General features: G+C 38.4%; 4 protein-coding genes across 5 annotated transcripts; 1 reads left to right on the top strand and 3 right to left on the bottom strand.

Moving 5' to 3' along the window:
* Positions 1 to 207: 207 nt before the first annotated feature.
* Positions 208 to 1,739, bottom strand: spi2 (Spi-2 proto-oncogene). The gene is made up of 5 exons (XM_063906130.1): positions 1,601 to 1,739; positions 1,404 to 1,488; positions 1,223 to 1,299; positions 994 to 1,132; positions 208 to 624 (listed from the first exon to the last, which is right to left on the bottom strand). Exons 1-5 carry the CDS (start codon positions 1,601 to 1,603, stop codon positions 317 to 319), a joined length of 612 nt encoding a protein of 203 aa, XP_063762200.1. The 5' UTR covers positions 1,604 to 1,739; the 3' UTR covers positions 208 to 316.
* A 354-nt stretch (positions 1,740 to 2,093) lies between these two features.
* On the bottom strand, positions 2,094 to 4,561 carry spic (Spi-C transcription factor (Spi-1/PU.1 related)). 2 transcript variants are annotated; one of them, XM_063905127.1, is made up of 5 exons: positions 4,441 to 4,561; positions 4,214 to 4,301; positions 3,887 to 4,008; positions 3,698 to 3,806; positions 2,094 to 3,618 (listed from the first exon to the last, which is right to left on the bottom strand). In XM_063905127.1, exons 1-5 carry the CDS (start codon positions 4,477 to 4,479, stop codon positions 3,146 to 3,148), a joined length of 831 nt encoding a protein of 276 aa, XP_063761197.1. In that variant the 5' UTR covers positions 4,480 to 4,561; the 3' UTR covers positions 2,094 to 3,145. The 2 variants fall into 2 exon arrangements, with proteins under 2 accessions (XP_063761197.1, XP_063761196.1); XM_063905126.1 differs by having other exon boundaries at positions 3,698 to 3,809.
* Positions 4,562 to 8,071: 3,510 nt separating this feature from the next.
* On the bottom strand, positions 8,072 to 12,939 carry LOC134879513 (bcl-2-like protein 13; the record flags this gene model as incomplete). The annotated part of the gene is made up of 2 exons (XM_063906060.1): positions 8,072 to 9,235; positions 12,757 to 12,939. Coding segments are annotated over 2 exons (1,101 nt in total), but the record flags the coding sequence as incomplete, so codon positions are not given.
* Positions 12,940 to 13,876: 937 nt separating this feature from the next.
* On the top strand, positions 13,877 to 20,718 carry atp6v1e1b (ATPase H+ transporting V1 subunit E1b). Its single transcript, XM_063905586.1, has 10 exons — positions 13,877 to 14,034; positions 14,155 to 14,216; positions 15,396 to 15,461; positions 16,345 to 16,454; positions 16,682 to 16,748; positions 16,847 to 16,936; positions 17,135 to 17,203; positions 17,333 to 17,427; positions 18,711 to 18,798; positions 20,053 to 20,718. The coding sequence occupies exons 2-10, from the start codon at positions 14,184 to 14,186 to the stop codon at positions 20,113 to 20,115; spliced, it is 681 nt and encodes a 226-aa protein (XP_063761656.1). The 5' UTR covers positions 13,877 to 14,034; positions 14,155 to 14,183; the 3' UTR covers positions 20,116 to 20,718.
* The last annotated feature ends 114 nt before the right edge of the window (positions 20,719 to 20,832 follow it).

The raw sequence follows: 20,832 nt of genomic DNA on the forward strand, positions 1-20,832 counted from the left end.
AACCCGGGTCGCCAGCGTACGGTGCAGGTGCCCCGGCCAGTCGCGCCACGGCCGGGGCCTACTGTGACAGATTTAATATATAATTCGCTTTTTTCTATGTAAGTTAAGAACATTTCAACCCTAAAATGAGATAAAAATACAACACAATTATGACAGCTTATTGATGTTTTTATTATTTACACAATAAACTCAATGCATGTCAAGAAAACAGTTTTTAACTCACAGTATTTACACAGGTTTAAGATTCTAGATTAAATATAAATCAAAGGAGGAGATTTATATGACGTGAAATAAGCAACACAAAATCTAGTCCACCCTACAGATCACCACGTTGATACTTCTGCAGTATCATCAGTGTCTCTTGGCTGAATTGGTAGGTGAGCTTCTTCTTCACCTTGAAGATCTCTCCGGACCGGGCGTAGTTCCTCAGGGCGCGGGACATCTTTTGGTAGGTCATAGGCCTCTTGTTGCCCTTTCTTTGTCCCCACAGTGCTGCAACCTGGTCCTTGTTCGTGGAGGAGAAGCGGAAAACACCTGCGGATGCTGGCACCCAGGACACGCAGTGGGCCATGTTCGGATCTTCCAACATCTCAAACAAAAAGTGAAAGAGGCGTACCTTTCCACCTGCAACCATTCAGCAAAGAGTAAGTGGCTAAACCTGATAGGGATTTAGAACAGGGAATTTGGGAATATAGCAGCAGCTGTACCACTTTAAAACAGTTAGTGTTGTTACAGTTAATCATTTCCTCAAATACAGCAATTCCCAGAAAATCTCAATACTGATGGGAGGACTTTCAGTGGAGAGGGTATGGCTGTAAACACTGGTTATCTGATAGATATGTAAAAACAACCACAGAGCTAAGCCATGCACAGCTTAATTATTTTTCACAGTAAAGGGAAGGTCTCGTATTTGCTCTCTTGGTATTGTTTCCCCTAGGCTACTAGCAACCCGAGCAATAACAGTATTTAGTGACCAAAAAAAGGAGAACTCACCACTCCCCGCTGTGTGTTTGGTTGGTTGTGTTGTTGATACAAAGTTTGGCAGTGACCCACGCTCAGACAATGTTACTGCTGTGTTGTGACCGAGAGCCGGTGGGGTGATGTGTGCCAGCAAAGGTTCATGTTTGATGATCTTTGATAAGAAAAAACAAGGATTAAATGTGCACATTTTACTGAATTATAGATACAGTTGCCTTATGGGGAAAAACATTTTAATGCTCACAGGTGGCTCATAACACATCCAGCGATGCTCGCATGATTCTGCTTCCAGAGAGGCAAATCTTTCATCCACAGACGCACCTGCAAACCAAGACACATCGTACACTGTAAAATGCAAAGCTCAAAGATTAAGATTAAATGAATCTTTAGGTGTTATAGTTTAATTTCCCAGGATTTCCTCTTACCCTTTTCTGTGGCATTTTGTCTGTAGTACTCCTCTAGGAACTCTAGGATCACCTCCAAATCTGATTGAGACTCCTGGTAAGAATTCTGATGAAAAAAATAAATCAGCTTTGAAAACCTCATCACATTCAATGTTTTGCCTTGGAAGATATTTTAAGGTAATGCTTAATATCGTCCTTGCAGCACGTCTGCTCTTTACCATTGCTGTTGAATCTAATGCAGTACAGTCCTTGCAGTTTGGGAGAATTTCACAAAACTGACTTTGAGACGCTCAAGTGTACGGACTCTTATTATACCCCCCACAGGAGCGGGGCTTTCTGCATAACACCAGACGTTTGCTACCCAATGCTCACAGGAACAATGACCACCATCCCACAAAGCCCCAACACCGGCACCAGTCAACCCATCAACAAAGCCTCCCAGCACTGACCACATCCTCCCCACTGAAGCAGATAAGACCGGGCCTGAAGGCAGCGTCTACACAACGCTCTCTTTTCAGGAAAAACACACTTGCTGCCACATTTTTCCTCACAGGAAGTGTCTTAATTTCAGATTTTGTAGTGCGCTTGTTGCAATATTTCAGTGCGGTGATAATGCCAGTGTTTTTCTCTGTTTGTGACAAAAGACGTGCGTGTGGCTGCAGTCTGTTGTTATAAAGTCAGTCAAATCAAACACGAGTTAGAGTACAAAGATTGATTTATTGGTTTTTATTCAAATGAAAAGTTTGATACAAAAAATGACTCTTATAATAGCAAACATTTCTTTATACACAATAAGATAAGTATACAAAACATTTCATCAGATAATGCTTATAACTGGTTGTTTAAACAACAGGAGCCATAGACAAACCTTAGTATCAATTGTTATTATTGTTATCAAATAATCCTCATCCTCTCTTCCACCATATAAAAACCTTAGAGTTTTCTTTTGTTTTTATTACATTTTATGGGTCAATTATTTAAAATGAACACCTGTTGTAGATGTCAGATTTGTTCAACCTTTTTTGCTTCTAGTATAATATAGATATTTTTTTAAAGATAACATTTAATTCCTCAGACTATAATGAAGAACTAAACCCTACCTGTTAAGCACCTTTTGTTTCTGCTCATGAATCCTTCATTAAATGCAGGTGTGCTAACTGGAAAGCGCAACCTGTTTTGTCCGCAGTTAATGTCAGCATCTTTGAATATATAACTGCATTTAATCCATTGAAGATTTTTAAATCATTCTTTAAAGTAACATTTACGTCAAATCTACGGGTTATAATTGAAATCTCTCTTCTTGATAAACTTTAGAGAAGTTTCTTATACAATTAATGCAGTAATTTTTGAAGTTTTTACAGTGACACATTTTACTGGCAGTGTATAAATCCACAAAACAAATCTGTGACACAAGACATAAATTGACTAAATATGGTCTCTGTCTTTGAAAACCTCCTAGGTTGAGTACTTGTTAATCAATAAATATTTCTAATTGAATCCCAATTCCTTTAATTGTCACTTATCTGTTAGATTTAGTTTTAGTTTTAATCTAGGGGTTATTTTATTTTAGTCCTCACATTTTGTCACACTCCTATATGGAACATAAACATGTATTTAAACAGCTTTTATGACATTAATAGTCCGATTATAGCCTGTAGGAGGTTCAGGGACTGGATGTGGACCTGGAACATTTGAGAGTAGACAAACCGAAGTCTTTGAAAAACCTTTTAAAGTTATTTTCCCCCTCAGTGATCAGAAGCAGCTCAGAGTTTGTTCGTGTTTTGTGAAGTGAAGCTGGAGGCCAGGTCATAGTCCTCCTGCAGCTGGTAGTGTCCGTACCAGCTGTGCCAGTCGGCCGCTGAAGGGCCGCAGTAGCTCTGTTCAGCTGGGCTTGGCTGCCGAATGTGGACCTCCTCCTGAGCTGCAGGGCGGCAGGGCAGGTGTGCCGAGCCCAGCCTGTGCAGGATGTCTGGGTTGAACTGATAAGTAAGTTTGCGGCGCACCTTGATGATCTCCCCGGTGCGGCTGTAGTTTCTCAGAGCTCTGGCCATCTTCTGATAGGTCATGGTCTTGCGGTTGCCCTTGCGTTGGCCCCAGCACTCAGCCAGCTTCTCCTTGTTCTTGGAGATGAAGTGGAAGGTGCCGCTGCTGTTGTCTGTCCACTGGATTGAATCGCCCATGTTGGGGTCATTGAGAGCTTCATGGAGGTATTCATAAAGTCTGAGCTTCTTACGACCTGAGGAGATGGAATTGGTTGTTTTAGTCACAAAGAATTTTAAATAAATCGGGTATGCTGAACACCTAAACCTGATTACCTGATTTGCTGTTCCTCTGTGGTGGTAAGATAGAGTAGAAATTAGGCGATTCATTGCAATGCACAGAGTGACCCAAGGAAACTTCAGGGATGCCCTGAGGCCAGGACTGCTGCTAAAACAGAATTGTTTCAAGTCAAAAACATATTTTTATATCTTAAACACAAATACAGATTTTTGTGCACAACTTACAGCCATGTCATTCCAGTCATAAACCGGAGCCTGTACATCAGACGGGTGTGTCACCAGGCAGCAGGAGATTTGACACTGCAGGGATTGCTGCTGCGAACCCAAAGTCTCATAATATCTGTACTCTGAAATGAAAAAAATACACCTCAGTTGTCATGCCGTAGATCGCAATACAATTAATTGAACAGATTATAGAAGAGAGGAAGATAAGAAAAATTATAAGCATAAAATTGTGCATTGAAAAAATTATTAATACAAAATAGCAGAGGTTTGATGTTCATGTATTTTTGCAGTAAACTATGCAAGGTTTCCAAGCAATTTTTACTGTACCTGAATTGTAATATGAATTGTTTGAATGCTGTTGAATTACATCAATTGCATCCTGGAAATGTTGGTTGATGTCGTTGTCCAAGGACGTCTGCAATAAATAAAAAATCTTAATTTCACCCTCAAATATCTAATCTTTCGTGTTTGTTTTTCTCTTCAAATAATTTAGAAAATGTGAAACATGAGATAATAAAAGATAAAAAGAAATGTCTGGCATCCTATCAACTCACCATCTTGTATGTCTGAGTGTTGCCCTCGGTCGAGGCCATTTCTGTCCTAGGAGGTGAACACTGCCGCACTAGTTCAGGTGCACAGTATGTGGACAGGTATATATATGTAGCAGACCTCCAATACCTGTTCACCATTCAGCTTCGTGAATAGGTAGAGAGGCTGGTCAATTTAAATGTTAACACTTCTTCTTTTTTGGAAAACAGATATTTGAGCATCGCGCAGTCATGGGGGAGATCCCAATCTTTCAACAACAAAACCTCTTTTATTGCACCCGTGGACCAGGAATACATACAATTAGAATCCTGACCTCATAATTTGCATACGGCCGTGATATGAATCTAACATACACATCTATATTGAGGGCTGATAAGTAATGCCTTTTTGAAGAGCATGGAGAGCATTGCAGGCAATGTTCCTCTGTGAGCTTTTGTTTTCTATCAAAAAGTCAATAAATGAAACATTTGCATAACATTTGAGCGTGTGGTGGGGCTTTTAAACACAAATATTGCTCAATCACTGACTTATAAATCAAAGGTAACAAAGTTTCCATTTTAAGTAAACATTATAATGCCAAACTTATCTTATATCTATTCCGTTTTGCATATTCTATATTTCCTCAGTACATTTATTAAGATGCAGCTTTTATCCTGCAATTATTGCATTAAGTTGCAAGAAAAGAGACAAATGGATGGATAATTGTAAAATATGAATTTCAAAGCAACATTATAAATCTCTTATTTTTCTCACAAAACAACACAAATAATATCAGATATTGCTTACAGAAACTTTGTTCCTGGCTTTACTTTTTTATTACTTTATGACTTTGTATATTATTTTATAGCTCATCATTTCAGAGAGATCATTTGCAAATGACTTTTTTTTCTTTTTAATGCTGCCCTGCTTTATTTTTTAAGAGATTGTTTACTGTACTATCCCTTAAAGTTGCGGTGAAAATTTAGATGCATTTATGCTCCAGTTTAAAACTTTAAATTTTTTAAGTTTGAGTCATTAAATCCACGTATCACTAAAAGCAGGCTCACTATTCTGCACTGTACAGGTGCATAAAGGCTCACTGTGCAGCTAAGACACAATCAAAATATAAATATATGTTTGACTTCTTAACTATTCAATTAACGAGAACGCCATAAACGCTGCTTCAGACAAAAATGGTTGTAAATGTTAATGGTTAATGAAGTGATCGCTGTTAAACTATAAGCCTGTTTTTTTCCCCTTACATAGCCAACACCCCTGTTCAAATAAACACAGGGCTTTTTGAGAAGTGCATTTATCTCAGCCGTGCAGTTTTAAATATCAACTGACTTGTTCCTGAAGTTCCCCTTTCAGCCCCGTTAAGTGTAGAGGCGGTGAGGCCTGAACGCTTACCTGTAAACATTATGGAAACAAAGATATGGACATGTCATAATAGAAAGGCTGTAAGTCACATTGATAGATTACATGAACCGTTTTTATTTGATAGCATTAAGTGTGTAAAAAGGTTTTTTTGCCGTCACAAAAAAAAACTTGCCACTGTAAATTACCATTTTGTAGGTGTGTGTGCATGTGTGCATGTGTGTGTAAGCATGCAAATAAGCATGAGGGTAAAACATGTGTGTTTGGGTTTGTTTCCTGCCTGTGCAGCACGCTGATAAAAAACAAAGAACCACAAACTTACACACAATCCTTCGGTCCCTCTGTCCATTCAGGGTGACATTTCTCTCAAATCAAATCCATAAATTTAAGGACCACAACCTGTCAGCTGCAGCTGAAGCCTGACAGATGTTTACTGCTGGTGTTGGCACTGTGTGGGATGTATAAGCTCTTTCTTTGGGGTTAGGGTCAGGTTGTTTTAGTTGTTTTTTTCTTAGGAATTTTGAATTGATAAATTACTGCATTTATTTGCAACGGGTAATGTTGGATGCTTTTTTCTTTGGTTGACTTTCTGAAGTTCTTTCAAGCCCACTTTTAAAAGGTGGGCTACTGGGGAGTTATATTCTTTTCTATAGCAGAGGTTTAAAAAGAGTGTCATCTGAAACGCTGACTTTAATTCAATGTATTATGTCAACAGATTTCCCAAACTGTATTAGGTTAGTTGAACGCAATGATATTATGTTTAAATATTAAATATTTGGTTCAACTTAATATTATTACTTTCAAATAACCTTATACAGTTTTGGGAAATCCGTTGATATAAAAACTTTAGTTAGAGTCCACGTTTCAGTGCAGAAGAAGGCCTGTCAACTCCTACATTATCATGCTCACTATTGCTTGAATTCCTTCACAAAGAGTTTTCATTTAGTTTGTTTTCAAAGCTGAAACAGCTTTTAAAAAGGCTATCAATACATTTAATTTTGACAAAATCAACATTTACCATTATAATTTAATCTATGTGTGTATATTAAAACTATTCAGAGTACTTTTCTGACTTTTTATCATTATTGTTGCCAACCTTGCGTTGCTTTATACTTGGTAAAGTGTGTTTCTTGCTATGTCATTAGCGGGTGTGTGTGTGTGTGTGTGTGTGTGTGTGTGTGTGTGTGTGTGTGTGTGTGTGTGTGTGTGTGTGTGTGTGTGTGTGTGTGTGTGTGTTTGGAGAGAGAGAATCATGTTTGTCTATGAAGAGCAGAGCTCTTGGCAGAGCAGACATGCTGTAGCTTTATCTTTCCAAACAAAGTAACACTTTCCTTCCTCTTCTCAATTCAATAGCTGCGTGCATGTTGGCAGCGAGCTAGGAACGGCAGGCTAACCGCAGCACAGACGATCCCATTGTTCTTCTTTATTTACTGGCACTCGACGAAAATCAAGAAGTGTCAAACCCACTGGTATATAATTAGGCTATCAGGATGAATGCTGGTGTGACCACAGAGCTACGATCATTATCTATGATCACATTCGTGTCCTGGGGAGGGCATCAGAAAAAAAGTAGATTAAGGTTTCTTGAAATTAATTCAATATAATCCCAGTAAAAGTCTTTATTCTTTTGCAGTGTAAACGAATTTGCAAATATAACTTTTTTTAAATCTATTTTTTAGAAGGTGTCTTCAACTTATCCATACTGTTAGTATTCTTAAAGTTTTGGAGGAAGCATTAATCATAGAAATTGCATTTTTATTCCTAAAAGAATAAGTGATTTAGAAGAATAGAGGTGGCTTTATTGATTAATTCTTAGTTTAATATATTTCCTGAAAAGCTGATATTGGTTTTGTTTGCTAAATAACTGAAATGGTGCAGGCTGACCAGCAGACGGCAGGACAGGACTTATAAACGAACACATATCACATTTCATCCAAATTCCTGCCTTGAAGAGCACATTATCCAATGTCCAGATGCAGGCATGGAGGTTTTAGAGAGACCTTTAATAATATACCTGCAGAAGGTAGTATTGTTCCATCACTGCTCTTTTGCTCTATCACACAAATGCCAAAAAGCATTTCATTTCACAGTGAATTGCAGTAATGGAAGTAAGAGTGGGTCTACTTTAGTCTTTTGGAGTTACTTGTACTTTTCATGAGTCTTTTCATCTGGAGGAGCATTCTAGAGTCTAGTAATGTAGCTTGAAGAGTCTCATTGAATCCCTCATGTTGTTTTCTGGGGAAGTAATAAGAGACACAATCACACAAAGAAAACATCAGGTTCAAGTTTCAGGATTCTTTAAAATTCTACCTTCACATGATTTTACATTCCAGGCTTACATGTTAGAGATCAGAGATCAATCGTATACAGAAAAACAAAGGCCATGAGCTGAGGTAGCACAAAACGAATCTGAAAAATCAAATTAATGTGTCTAATAATAACTACAATACAAAGAGTAAAATCCCGAAGTGGAATATTTTCAATTGGAATAGATTTAAAAAATTGTGTTTAAAAGGTGATTCTAGGCTACTTTCTGCAGTAGGCGACAGCACCATAAGCCACTATTCCTAAAACCGCGACCAAAGCTGCGCCTCCACACAGCAGCTCTGTGGAGCTCAGAGGTTGGGAAGTCTCTGGCGCAGCAGGCAGTGTCGGCTCCAGCTTTCCTGGTGCTGCTTCAGAGGCTTTGGCTGAATGTTCCTCTACATCCGTCAGGGGAATCTGTGAGTATTGTAGCTGCTCATGACTCTCTGACGGAGGCTCTGCTGCCATATGTGTAAGGATAGAAGGAGGGTGGAGCCCCTGACCCTGAGTGGGGTAGAGCTCCTCAGCTTCAGAGCTTGCGGTTGAAGGGACCGGGGTGGACGTAGTGGAGGGGGGATCGAACTTGACGATAGGCAGAGGAGGCAGTGCCATGGGGGGAACCACCTGCATGAACTCTGCCGGCTCCTTCTTCTTGTGAGGCTCCTCCGCTGTCATCAGGAGCTCCTCAGTTTCTGGGGCACTGAGGTCCTGCTCCTCATCTCTGAGCTCCACAAGCTCCCTCTCCCCGCCTAAAACACTCAACACGCTCGACTGCAGCTCCTCGTCGTCTTCCTCCTCCTCCTCTGTCCTCCTCGCCGCTTCCTCCTTCTCTGCCTCCTCGAGCATCTCCACCTCCTCTCGCTCTAGGTGGACCATGTCAGAGTTGGAGGAGTGGTTCTCCTCTCCGCCCAGCCCAATATCATCATTGCTGTCCAGGCTCTTGGTGTCCTCTGGGTCCGCATCGCCCACCGTGGACCAGGACTCTGCCAGCAGGCTCTCACTCTGCCAGGGGGCCAAAGTCTCTGCGTGGGTCAGAGGCAGAGCAGCAGATGTGGGGCTTGGAGAACCAGAGTCCCCATCTCCTCCATCCCCCCTGCTGGGCTCGACTGGGGCCTTTCCCTCCAGAATGAAGAATGGCTGCTGCAGAGAGAAAACAAATCTTCAGAGGGGGATTTAAAAGTATAACAACTTTCAGTTAACTTCAGTTTGAGTGTGTGGGATTTGAATAACCCTTTCTTCAATGCAGTAAGGAGCCACCGTTTGGAAATCCATTTAACGCCATAACATCTTTCAGGAGCACTGACTCAATCATCTCATCAAATATCAATGATTAATATCAAAATCAGTTATCATAAAACTTCTTTAGAAGCACCACAAGAGACAGAGATTGAAAAAGTTCTCAGATCTTGTGCTTGAGTAAAAGTAGAAGTACCAGAGTGTAGGAATACTCTGTTACAAGTACAAGTCCTGCAATCAAAATGTTACTCAAGTTAAAGTACAAAAGTATTAGCATCAACATGTATGTTATGTTCCAAAAGTAAAAGTAGTCATTGTTTGATTGGTCCATTTCAGAATAATATCTCTGATATGTTTTATAATGATTGATCATTAAAGTGTTCTCAGAGCTGGTAAAGGTGCAGCTAGTTTGAATGGCTTTGTAGACTGCAGGGTAGCTGCTGAATTTACTCCAGGTGTAACTAAAGTCTGATTTAAGAGCTGATTATATTTACCATCATTAATCCAAATCTGCAAAGTAACTAAAGGTATTAAATAAATGTTGTTGACTAAAAGTACACAATTTACCTCTGAATTGTAAAGGAGTAGAAACACAGAGTAGCAAAAAAATGTAAATACTCAAGTAAAGTACAAGTACCTCAAAATTGTACTTAAGTACAGTACTTGAGTAAATGTAATTACTTACTTTACAACAATGAGAAAGGACAACAACATTCAGAATGCATTTTCAGAAACAGTGGCCTTTAAGTTACGTAAAAAGTTGAAAATCCATATCTATAGAAGGTATTTATTTTTGTCCTTTCTGAGCTACTGTAGAAACATGACAGTGCAACATAACACAACCACTGTTAGTTTAAAGTTATTATACACTAATATAAACATAGTACTTATGTTTCTTGATGTCATGTCAAGTGACTAAAGTCCAAATTTCCTTAACATTTTGTGTTTTTATTCAATCACAGGTACATCAAGGGTAAATGAATACCCTTGATTACCCTTGGTAATGTCATAAGTACATTATGAAAATCTTTGGCTTCAAATTGATGCAACTAAATAAATTGTGGCAGACAGCAAGTCATGATATGACACAGAGAACCAACACAAATACTGCACCAAATTCTTTGAGGATTGACACATTTTTCAGAAACGTCAGACTATAGCTAATATCCCTCCACACAGTGGCTTTAATAAATAATGATCCTCAACATGCTTATTTCATCAGGTCAGTGTTCTCAGTGACATCAGGGACGCTGTGGTTGGAAAAAGTTGCTCACCGTCTGCTCTGCATTGCAGCGGCTATGACTATCTATAGCCTCGACCTGCATATCTTACTATATTTAGGCACTATATACATCTCCATCTGTCACCCAAGAGTGGAAGCTATTCCAGTGATTTTACATTACGTGAGAATCTTACAAGTAGCAGCACAACGCAGGAGTGACATATTATTGACTGTCTGAAACACCATAAGTCCCGCAGGCCAACGCTTATTCTTACCATTACTTTGTTAACAACATTCAATGTCAACTACATAACTTTTCTGATTAAAGTCGACCACTCTTGTGTTCTTTTGCATGAATAAAATCAGTCTCAAGGTGACCCTCTTCACCTCTTGTACCACGTCTCAGCTTTGATTGCATGAAGTATTTGCCCCCATGCCACCCCGGAATAGATCTTGCTCTTCACTGTATGTTTCCTCTGGTTTCAGACCACCTCTCATTACAGAGATCTAGTGTGAGCCCTCTGAGGTATTAGAGATATATCCCCTGAGACCTGGTTCTAGATTGGTTTTGGATTGGATCTAAATATGCAAGAACCTGTATCTTCATATCATTTCTGGAAACTGTTTCCAGTACCTCAATCAGTCCAATTTTTTGAATATCACCCAGTGTTTCATTGCCAGAAATATTATTTATTTTATTAAAATGTTAGATTGTTATAGAAGAATGGATTTTGTTTTTCTGATTGTGGCCTAAATAATGTTAATAATTGCAGTGGTTCTAAAACACATGGGGTACTTTGACCTACACAAAACAGTAGTGTAATGTTAAAAAAGGGTTGCATTCGAGAAACCCAATGCTTCCCTTTCCTTTGTGAGACCCTAAGTACCTATGTTTCAAAATCCAAGGTCTAAGAGAGGGATGCACAGTTATAGGCTTTTTATAGAAAGTTGGATGCTATGTATTGGATTGGATGGATAAAGAGAATGACATTGTATGACAATATAAAGCTATACATGTTCGTCTTCTTTTTTAGTTTCTCTACTTTCCCTTAAAAACTTCTGTAAGTGTCTTTGGAATCAGTTTACGCAATCTTGACAGTTCTCCCCCATCCACAACCAACATTATGTGTAAAAATGTCCTATCCATATATAAAGTGTGTTATACAGTTGATGATTTTTAGTACTTTCTGTTATTGCCTTTATCCCACGCATTCCAAGACTAAAACACTATTTCACCCGTGTTGCCTCACAGTGGAAAGCAAACCTCTTCCTTCCTGTTACACAACAGCTTGGTTACTTTTTGTGCAATAAAACCTCCAGAGACTTAGTCTAGCAGCTGGAAAAATCAATAAAAAAAGCTAATTTTGCCTTGAATAAACATTTCCAGTACACAGTGACGGTTTAAAGAGCTAAATTACCTGCTTATGAATGCTCAGGATTGTGTTTAAGCTTTCAAATGTGTTTAACCTTTTTTGTTTTATTCATGATGAGGATATTTTCTATGTTCTCATACATTTTATGACTTAATTCCTTTGACGTTTGACTCCACCTCTTCCAGGGTGAGCAGACTGAGAGAGACGCCCCCCAGTCGTCACTGATTTGATGACCAATAGCGGTCATATTGTCTGACCCAAGCAGTGTGCCCAGTAGACCTGAAAGTTGGCCACCCAAACATTTTAAGCCTTCACAAACAGAGACTGTTCTGTGTCTCTGCCTGCAAAGAAACCAGTCAACACTTTCTCCTCTGTGATCCTTCTTTTGCTTACTGGCCTACTTGAGTAATTGGATTTCCATTGATCCTATCCTAGCAATAACAGACTCATGGTGAAGTAAATAATCAAGCAGATTTAAGGCACTGTTCCTGTGCTAGTGTGAGATGAGGATAGAGGGATATCAGATAAAATAATTTACAAAAGGTCAGCTGTCAATGTCAAAGTGCAGGATCTTGTTGAGATAAGACACACTATCCCTTCATGTTAGTTTCTTTGCATTTTGCAAGGTGAAGTTTTGTCCTTCACAACATTAGGGTGACCTGTAATGACCCTTGACATGTTTACAGACTACAAACTTTTAACAAAGCCAGACAAGAAAAGGAGAAATCAAATCACGTTCAGATCAGTCAATGCATTCAACTTCCTTTCTTCTGATTTCAGACTTTGCTAAAACTTTCTGCAATGTAAATAAAAACAGGATCGGAGCATACCTGTGTCTTCTTGGTGACGGTGGTGAACGAGATGCTAGATGAGAAGCAGATGAAGATCAAAGTGAGACGTGCATTCAGACACAAAGCCACAAAACAACAGATAGGCAGACATGCATGCTGGAGCTGGCACAGGACTAACAAGATGGACAAGCTGTGCAAAAGTCTCTCCCCCTCCCTCTCCCCCTATCTGTCTCTCTCTCTCACCCACCCCACTACCCAAATCTATGACATAACAGTTGGCTGGAGAGCAGGCAGTAGTGACTTTGCTGGCTGTTCAGAATGAAAAAGATTAGGAGAATGCTGGTAAAAAAGTGAAAAATGATTAGAATGTTCCAATCAGACTTTACCCTTTGTGTACACAGTCTCTGGAGGGTCAGCAGAGGTCAGTGGGCGAGTGTTTTATTCTGGTAAACAAGCCTCTGGAGTTTTATGTTCACTGTCCAGCAGATTATCAGTCAGTCCACAGTGTGCTGCTGTCACACCAGGTGGAAAACGCATGCCAGGCGCCGAGAAGAGCTATTTCTAAATCTGAACTTTCCATATTCTACTTCCCTCTGCTGGTGAGAGATGTTACACGAATGGAAACTATGCCAGGAGACTTTTAAATGGTACACCTGCATGGCAACATATACAAGATTAAAAAATAAACATTGAAATAATCAAAAACAGGAGAAAAAACAAAATTTAAATTGATATGAGTACATATATAACATTTTAAATACATCAATGTGAATGTAGTATCAGTAAATAAGCTATAGGCCTACAAATGACAGATAGTAGAGAACAAATCTGAAAAAAAAACATTAAAGAACTTAAAGGAAACAACATGATACAGACAGATTATACAGGGGGAAGTTTAAAATAGGTCAGGTGTATATAAATTAGACAACAATAAAAATAAAACATTCATTTTTAGTGTCTTCACAGCCTCTTTGTAAGTCGAATAAGAAAATAATTTCACATATTGCTCAACTTTCTTAAGGGAAAGCGTGTTTTTTTTTTAAATGTACATTCATGTTTTTGCCAAAATCATTAGCAATAGTGTTCTATACATTTAGAAATGTATGTGTCGTAATTTCTTGTCTTTTAATCAAAACAACCACGTCAAAAACATCATTTTCTAGTTGTCTACAGCAGGATAAACTCACCTCACGTGATTGGCAGCTCGACCGGAAGTAAACATCATGTGACTCCGCAAATCAGCTGATCCTCCGTAGACATCTTTACGAGTCACGACTCTGGCGATATAATTCATACCTCCTCCTCTGTGATTTTTAGGTAAATAAACAGGGATTTAAAGCTATCATTGCATTGTTAAAATAACCTTGTTGTCATTCATGATTTGTTTTATTTTCAGCGGTTTTAATTATTGTAATTTTCTGTTATATTTGCTCGCAGGCCTGCACGGACCTCTGACAGCTGCAGCCATGGCGCTTAGCGATGCCGATGTACAGAAGCAGGTAATAAACCCTTTTAACCTTCAAATACTGTGACCATCCATCAGTTTCTCTTTGGTCGATGTTAGAGAAGTTTAACGTTGCTTATTGTCTCATTAAAACACTGTGAACGGTTTCTAGTAGCTGTTAAGTGTGTGCCAGAGAATGACATTGAGATAGCTGCAGGAGGTTAGCATTGATATAAACCCTATCCATAAAAAATACAATGATTGAGGGTGTGTTTGCCTGGAGGATTTATACGTAAATATGCGTGTTATAACAAAATAGGCAAACATTTTGAAGCCAGTGCTGTGTTGGGAAGGATGGCTGATATTTAGAGGTTCATATTACTAAATGATCACATGATGAGCACATGATGAGGAACTAGGAGTGAGTGAGCCACAGTATGCACTCTTTAATAAGGGAAACACTGGAAATAACCTCCATTTGGGCAAATGTGATCCTGCAGAAGCTGTTACACTGTACACATGTTAGAAGTTTAACTTAAATTAAATTGTTCGTTAAAATATACTATATGCATTTAATTAGGTACAGAGTAATGGTAGTCAAGTATTTTAATGTAATGCAGCTCCATACTTGTACTTCACTACATCTCAACAAACAGATAATTCAGTTTTTGGTTTTTTTTGTCTACTCTTCAGATACAATTTATTACATCCCTTTTTGACGCTTAACTGAAGCTTAATGTGTTCCTTTAAGAATCTACAGGAGTAAAATGCAACTCACACATTAATGTAGCAAACATGTACTTCTTATCCTCATATAAAGACTAACAATAACATGGAGCATTTAACTGCTAAATGAGTTTCACTCTAAGTACTGTACACACATCTTCTCAAAATATACTTCTGCTTAATTCAGGTTTTAAATGCAGAACTTGTGCTTTAAGTGTCGTGTTTTAACAGTGTGGTTTATATTATTTTACTTGAGTAAAGGCTCCTAATACTTCTTACACCACTGGCAGAAACATTCCTCACCTGTGTTCTAAAGTCAGACAACAGAGTCGGTTCACAGCAGGGTGACGATCACCTCTGGGTTTCATTAAGAGAGAGATGACGATATGCAGTTTGTTCCTAAGACTGAATGTTCATAATTGTTTGTTTAAAACCATAACACTTATGGGGGGAAATTTGGTTGTTAAGGAAGCCTGATGATATTCCTATGTTTTCTTCCTGTGTACAGATCAAGCACATGATGGCCTTCATTGAACAGGAAGCCAACGAGAAGGCAGAAGAAATTGATGCAAAGGTAAAAATCAATGCAGTAAAATCACACATTGCCGTGAAGTGAAACCAGAATGGATGATTAATATTCCTTTGGACATGTTATGCTTTTATTAATGAGTCAGCAGTAGAGAGCTGCCTGGAAGTGAGAGGAGAAAAGTTGCAAATAATACATTTATTCTTTGCTTCAATGCCAGCATAAACATGTATCTTGACTCTAGATTAAATCTGAATGCGGTCTGGGATGTAACAATTATGGCTTCTTATATTTTACTATAAAATGTACTGTTGTGCAATTATCTGACTGAACTTAGTTTCAGTGGACAGGTGTTGTCGTTGATGTTAAAACAAGAATGACCTTATATTATAAGCATGGACACACACACACATTCGTACCACCAGACAATCAACATAGTGTACATCTCTAAAGACATTGATTCTACATTACAAAAAGTTTACAAGTTTTTAAATGCATAAATCCTAACTATTTGTTCCTTTGTGATACTTACCACCAGGGGCACTATAGGCTCACAAAGTATGCCTCTAAATAGTGATCCATGGGTGGATAGGTCTTTTTCTCTATTTTATCAATTTAATTTGAAGTTTTATAGTTTGGGGTTTTGTCCATTTTATACTTTTTATGCATAACATTTGTATTTTATTTCTAAATGTATCTAAATTTATGTCGAATTTTTATGCCATATTTGTAGATCAAAAGTAATAGCCTTTTATATTCTGACAGGTGTACTATTTTTAATTGTGTAAAAGGTCTGTCCTTCATATTACATAAACCTTTTTAAAGTGACTTCAAAATAGAAACCACCACCAGGACTGTTGATGTAAATATGAACTCATATTTGGTTAAAGATCACAGAAACAGAAATGTATAACTGTGTCTCCTCCTGCAGGCAGAAGAAGAGTTCAACATTGAGAAAGGTCGTCTGGTCCAAACCCAGAGGCTGAAGATCATGGAGTACTACGAGAAGAAGGAGAAGCAGATCGAGCAGCAGAAGAAAATGTGAGTCAAAGAGAGACACATCACAGGACACATCCCGTCCTCTTCCCTTTTTAAACAACAAAGGAATATCTGTACGTGTGACACAGACTTTCCGTGATTTTATTGAATCACTTTATCCTACAATGACACTTTTGTGACCTGCCCCAAAACAGTCTCTAAGGTTTCCGCACAAAAAAAAGCTCAGAAGTCTAAACAGCCTCAATGTGTTGCTATTTGTCTACTTACAGTCAGATGTCAAACCTGATGAACCAGGCTCGCCTGAAGGTGCTGAAGGCCCGGGATGATATGATCTCGGTAAGCAACTACAGTATAAGTCATGCTATGTCATCACACTGCCATACGTTACAACAATGTGTAAACAATACAAACCCTGTGTGTATTTGTGTCCTCAGGAAATGCTGAACGAGGCCCGCCAACGGCTCGGGAACATCGCCAAAGACCCAGCCAGGTATCCAGCTCTAATGGATGGGTTGATCCTACAGGTGAGTTTTAACTCTCAGCTTTTTTTACACCCAAGTACACCTAGCTTATATAATGTAGTCTAATACAAAAGCCCTTATACATGTCATAATGATTATATGGCCTTTATTTCAGGTGTTTCTGCTATTTCGTCCACCCCATTGACATCAATAAAGGCACTAAATATTTTTTGATGAGATTTTTATAATCTTTTATATCAGGGATTGTATCAGCTCCTGGAGCCCAAAGTGACAATTCGCTGCCGTAAACAGGACGTGCAGATGGTACAGGTGAGTCAGCAGAGTGTACAAATGGTTCATTTGATTACAGCTATTTGATGTTCAAATTCATGATTTAAGAATCTGCTCTTTGAAGCAGTCATCTGAATCTAAATTGTATCATGACTTTTTGCCATCCAGGCTTCCATCCAGAGGAATATTCCTATTTATAAAGCAGCTGTGAAGTGCAATATCGAGGTCCGCATCGACCAGGACAACTTCATCCCCCCCGACGTGTAAGCAGCATCACATTTCATCATCTCCCAAAGAGGAACTTGTTTTTTGCACAAATCATAATCATGATTCTATTATTTAATATTCAGATCTCAATCATTTAAGACTAGAACTGCAACAGTAAGTTAGGTAGACCATTACTCAATCAACATAAAGGTAATAGCCCATGCATTTTATGATAGATTAGACATTTAACCCATTTAGGCCTAAAACGCCTGAAAAAAATGCCTGTAAAACCTATGGGTGATTTTAGAAGAACCCCCTAAAATCTGAAGTTTTTCTGGAAATTCAGCAATCAACGCCTACTAAATAATTGATTTCTCAGCCTCTGTAGCAGATAGAAACAACATTCTAAAAGTATTTGAGAGCTTACACCTGTGGTTTTCATGAGTAGCCTCTGCAGGTAAATCGACTTTCCCCCCTGGGGTGCGGTTGAAAAAACTCTGTGGATTAGAGTAGTAATCCTCCGTCCTCCACTCGGTTTCGAAACCTTCGAACTCATGGTCATCATCGTCGTCTTCAAACATATGTCTTAACCATAAATCCCGGTCGATTGGTTCGACGGGTTCAAAGTCGTAAGCAATAATGTCATCAGCACTGTGCAGATCGTCAATATCACTACCTTCACTAACTTCAGAATTACCTCCGCAGTAGACTCATTGCTCGAAAAAAATCCAAACAATACCACGTGTATATTCTGATGCATTTCATTGACTAAGAGGCCGATAATTAAAGCAAAAAAATACCACAGAGCTCTTGTACCAGAAAATGATCCGCTTTCCCGGCTTCAATGGTAGAATGATGCAACAGCGCCCCCGGTTTTAGTGGTAGAAATGCGGCAACGCTTTCCCGGCTTAAATGGGTTAATACATTTTATAATCAGAAATGTCGTTTTTTTGCCTCTTAAATCTCAAGATTATCTGCCTATTTTCTGTTTCATATCATATTAAACTCAATATCTTTCAAATCGACAAAACATTCTTTAAAAACATCATAACTTTTCAAATTGGTTGTATTGCCTTGTGGTGCAGACACCATCTAACAAATGCCTCTCAGTATTTGTTGATGTTCCTTGCCAAACTCCTTGAAACCCATTGACTTTTTATGTTGACCAAAAGCTCTCTTTCTGTGACTGAACTAAACATGCCTAACGGGGAGTGAGTTTTTCTGGTAAAGTCAAGGAGTGTGCTGGATTTATAACAAGAAACAATGACAAAACCCTAGTTGAAGATAAAGTTCAATGAATTGCCATGTCATTGTTTTGATTATCTATCTTCTTCTTCAGTTCTGGAGGCGTTGAGATCTACAATGCTAACGGGAAGATCAAGGTGTCCAACACCCTGGAGAGCAGACTGGAACTCATGGCTCAGCAGGTAGGGAAATAGATCCCGGGCCCATATTATCAGTCTCAAATCCTTCATCTCTTAAACATGCATAATAAACGTTCATTCAAGTGTCATTTCGAGCCTTTATTTATTTAGCATTAATCCCCTCTTTAATGTCAGGTGCAAAATATCGTGTTCCTATGTGTCATCAGTGCATTTAATCAAACTAATTGCCTATAGTTTAGATTACAGTAGTTTCAATTAGCCACAATCTTTATTTTTTAAATTAATTGTGAGGCACTTTGTGATGTGGAATTAACAAATGTTATTAATAAATAACTTTTACCTACATAGAAGATTTTATATAAAATGAGTTTTATTTATTTTGAGAATAGAAAACATTTACAGGATCTATCCTTTTATTTTATGGTGAACATACACCTTACCAATATGCAACACTCTGGAAAAAATTAAGAGACACATGCAGCATTATCAGTTTCTCTGTTTTACTATTTAAAGGTATGGGTTTGAGTAAAGTGAAAAACTACTCTATAAACTACTGACCAGATTTCTCTGTGTTGGAATTCAACAGACACTGGAATGACTGCCATACATGTAGTGATGGAGAGTTAAGAAACATTTGGAGTAGTATCTAGATTTTTTCAGAGCTGCAGATATATTTAGCTCAGTGAAGTTTTCTTTCTGGCTAAACAAAGGTCAGATAAATCCTTGAATTGGTTTAAATTGAATAACCATTTTAAATGAGGGATGTGGTTGTTAAGAGGCATTTGACCAAATGACATTAGCATAGCTCTCACGGTAGGCAACCTGTACATTTTTACAAGAGAAACAACAAGTGACCCCATATGTCACTAGTTGGAGAGACTGATGTTTTATTGATGAATATGTCTGGGACTGTTAAATCGGTCTTATTAACAAATTGTTCTTTAGGTACCACTTTTGGTTGTTTTCAGAATATGTTGAATATGATTCTTAATGCCAATTATAATTAGTTTAAGTTTAATAATTCTGAGTTTTTTTGTCGTGTTTTTTTAATTAGTCTTTACCTCTGTGGCCTCCTAAAACATACATTTCCCTAGCTGCATGTTCTTAAACTTAAGCATTTACTAAATATCTCTTGTTTTTAGATTTTTTTGTACTACAAAACTGAAAATGTTTCACCTCAGGAGCACTTTTTAACTATTTTTCTATCATGTTATTGACCAATCAATGAATCTGGAAATGAATCAGTGAATAAATTGGCAGCCCTGCTTACACTACGCCATGTGTCTTGTTTTTCAGATGATGCCTGAAGTCCGAGTGTCTCTCTTCGGCGCTAACCCCAACCGCAAGTTCTTGGACTAAATGGCTCTGCTGTGTTAGAGAAAATCTCTCCTTGTTTTTTTTTATTTCTTCTTTTGTCACATGAAAGACGTCATTCCTCTCTGTCTGTGAAACAAATTTCCGATGCAAAAGATATTGTTGTGTGATGTATCGCTGTATTTTTCTGTGCATTAAGGGACAAGATAGACGCTGCGGCTCAACATTACAGACGTGCATTGCGTGTACTGCACAGTTGTTTACTCTGCTGCTCCCCCTTTGTCCTCTAATTGGATCATGACAAAAACAGCTTTCGTGTCTCGGTAACCTCTACCCCACATGTTGTAAGTTGCGTGGGGCATTGTGTTGCTAATGGATGTCTGCTTCTACCAATTACTGAGAAAATAAATGGCATCCTGGAAGCAGATTTGAGGGCCGTACACGACGTTACAGAGTTAATTTATTGATGTTCTGTCATTAAATGAGTGGCTGATATCATTCCAGAGGGTCCACTGTGTGTATATGAGGTATCCTGATTAAATTATACGTATGTGTGGTTGTTGTTTTGTTTTGTTTTGTTTTTTGTCTTAAACTAAAGATGTTATATTGTGGAAATGTCAAATGAAATAAAATATAAATCATGTCTCACGTCTGTGCTCTTTTAGATTTTTTGTTGAGTCAATGTCAGTTTTTTGACATGTTTTTGCAATCATGCTTCATTCATTAGTTTATCACATGGTTTTTGTCAGACAAAAATGCCCC

Source organism: Eleginops maclovinus, chromosome 17 (genome assembly GCF_036324505.1).
Source record: "Eleginops maclovinus isolate JMC-PN-2008 ecotype Puerto Natales chromosome 17, JC_Emac_rtc_rv5, whole genome shotgun sequence".
Lineage (NCBI taxonomy): Eukaryota > Metazoa > Chordata > Actinopteri > Perciformes > Eleginopidae > Eleginops > Eleginops maclovinus.

Coding starts and splice junctions, on each gene's coding strand:
- spic (XM_063905126.1), bottom strand. CDS start 4,479: ATGGCCTCGACCGAGGGCAACACTCAGACATACAAGATG. Junction 3,810..3,886: donor ATGACTGGAATGACATGGCT/GTAAGTTGTGCA, acceptor ATTCTGTTTTAG/CAGCAGTCCTGGCCTCAGGG. Junction 3,619..3,697: donor ACAGAGGAACAGCAAATCAG/GTAATCAGGTTT, acceptor CCATCTCCTCAG/GTCGTAAGAAGCTCAGACTT.
- spi2 (XM_063906130.1), bottom strand. Junction 1,300..1,403: donor ACAAAATGCCACAGAAAAGG/GTAAGAGGAAAT, acceptor CTTGGTTTGCAG/GTGCGTCTGTGGATGAAAGA. Junction 1,133..1,222: donor GGATGTGTTATGAGCCACCT/GTGAGCATTAAA, acceptor TTCTTATCAAAG/ATCATCAAACATGAACCTTT.
- atp6v1e1b (XM_063905586.1), top strand. CDS start 14,184: ATGGCGCTTAGCGATGCCGATGTACAGAAGCAG. Junction 16,455..16,681: donor ATCGAGCAGCAGAAGAAAAT/GTGAGTCAAAGA, acceptor GTCTACTTACAG/TCAGATGTCAAACCTGATGA. Junction 17,204..17,332: donor AGGACGTGCAGATGGTACAG/GTGAGTCAGCAG, acceptor TTTGCCATCCAG/GCTTCCATCCAGAGGAATAT.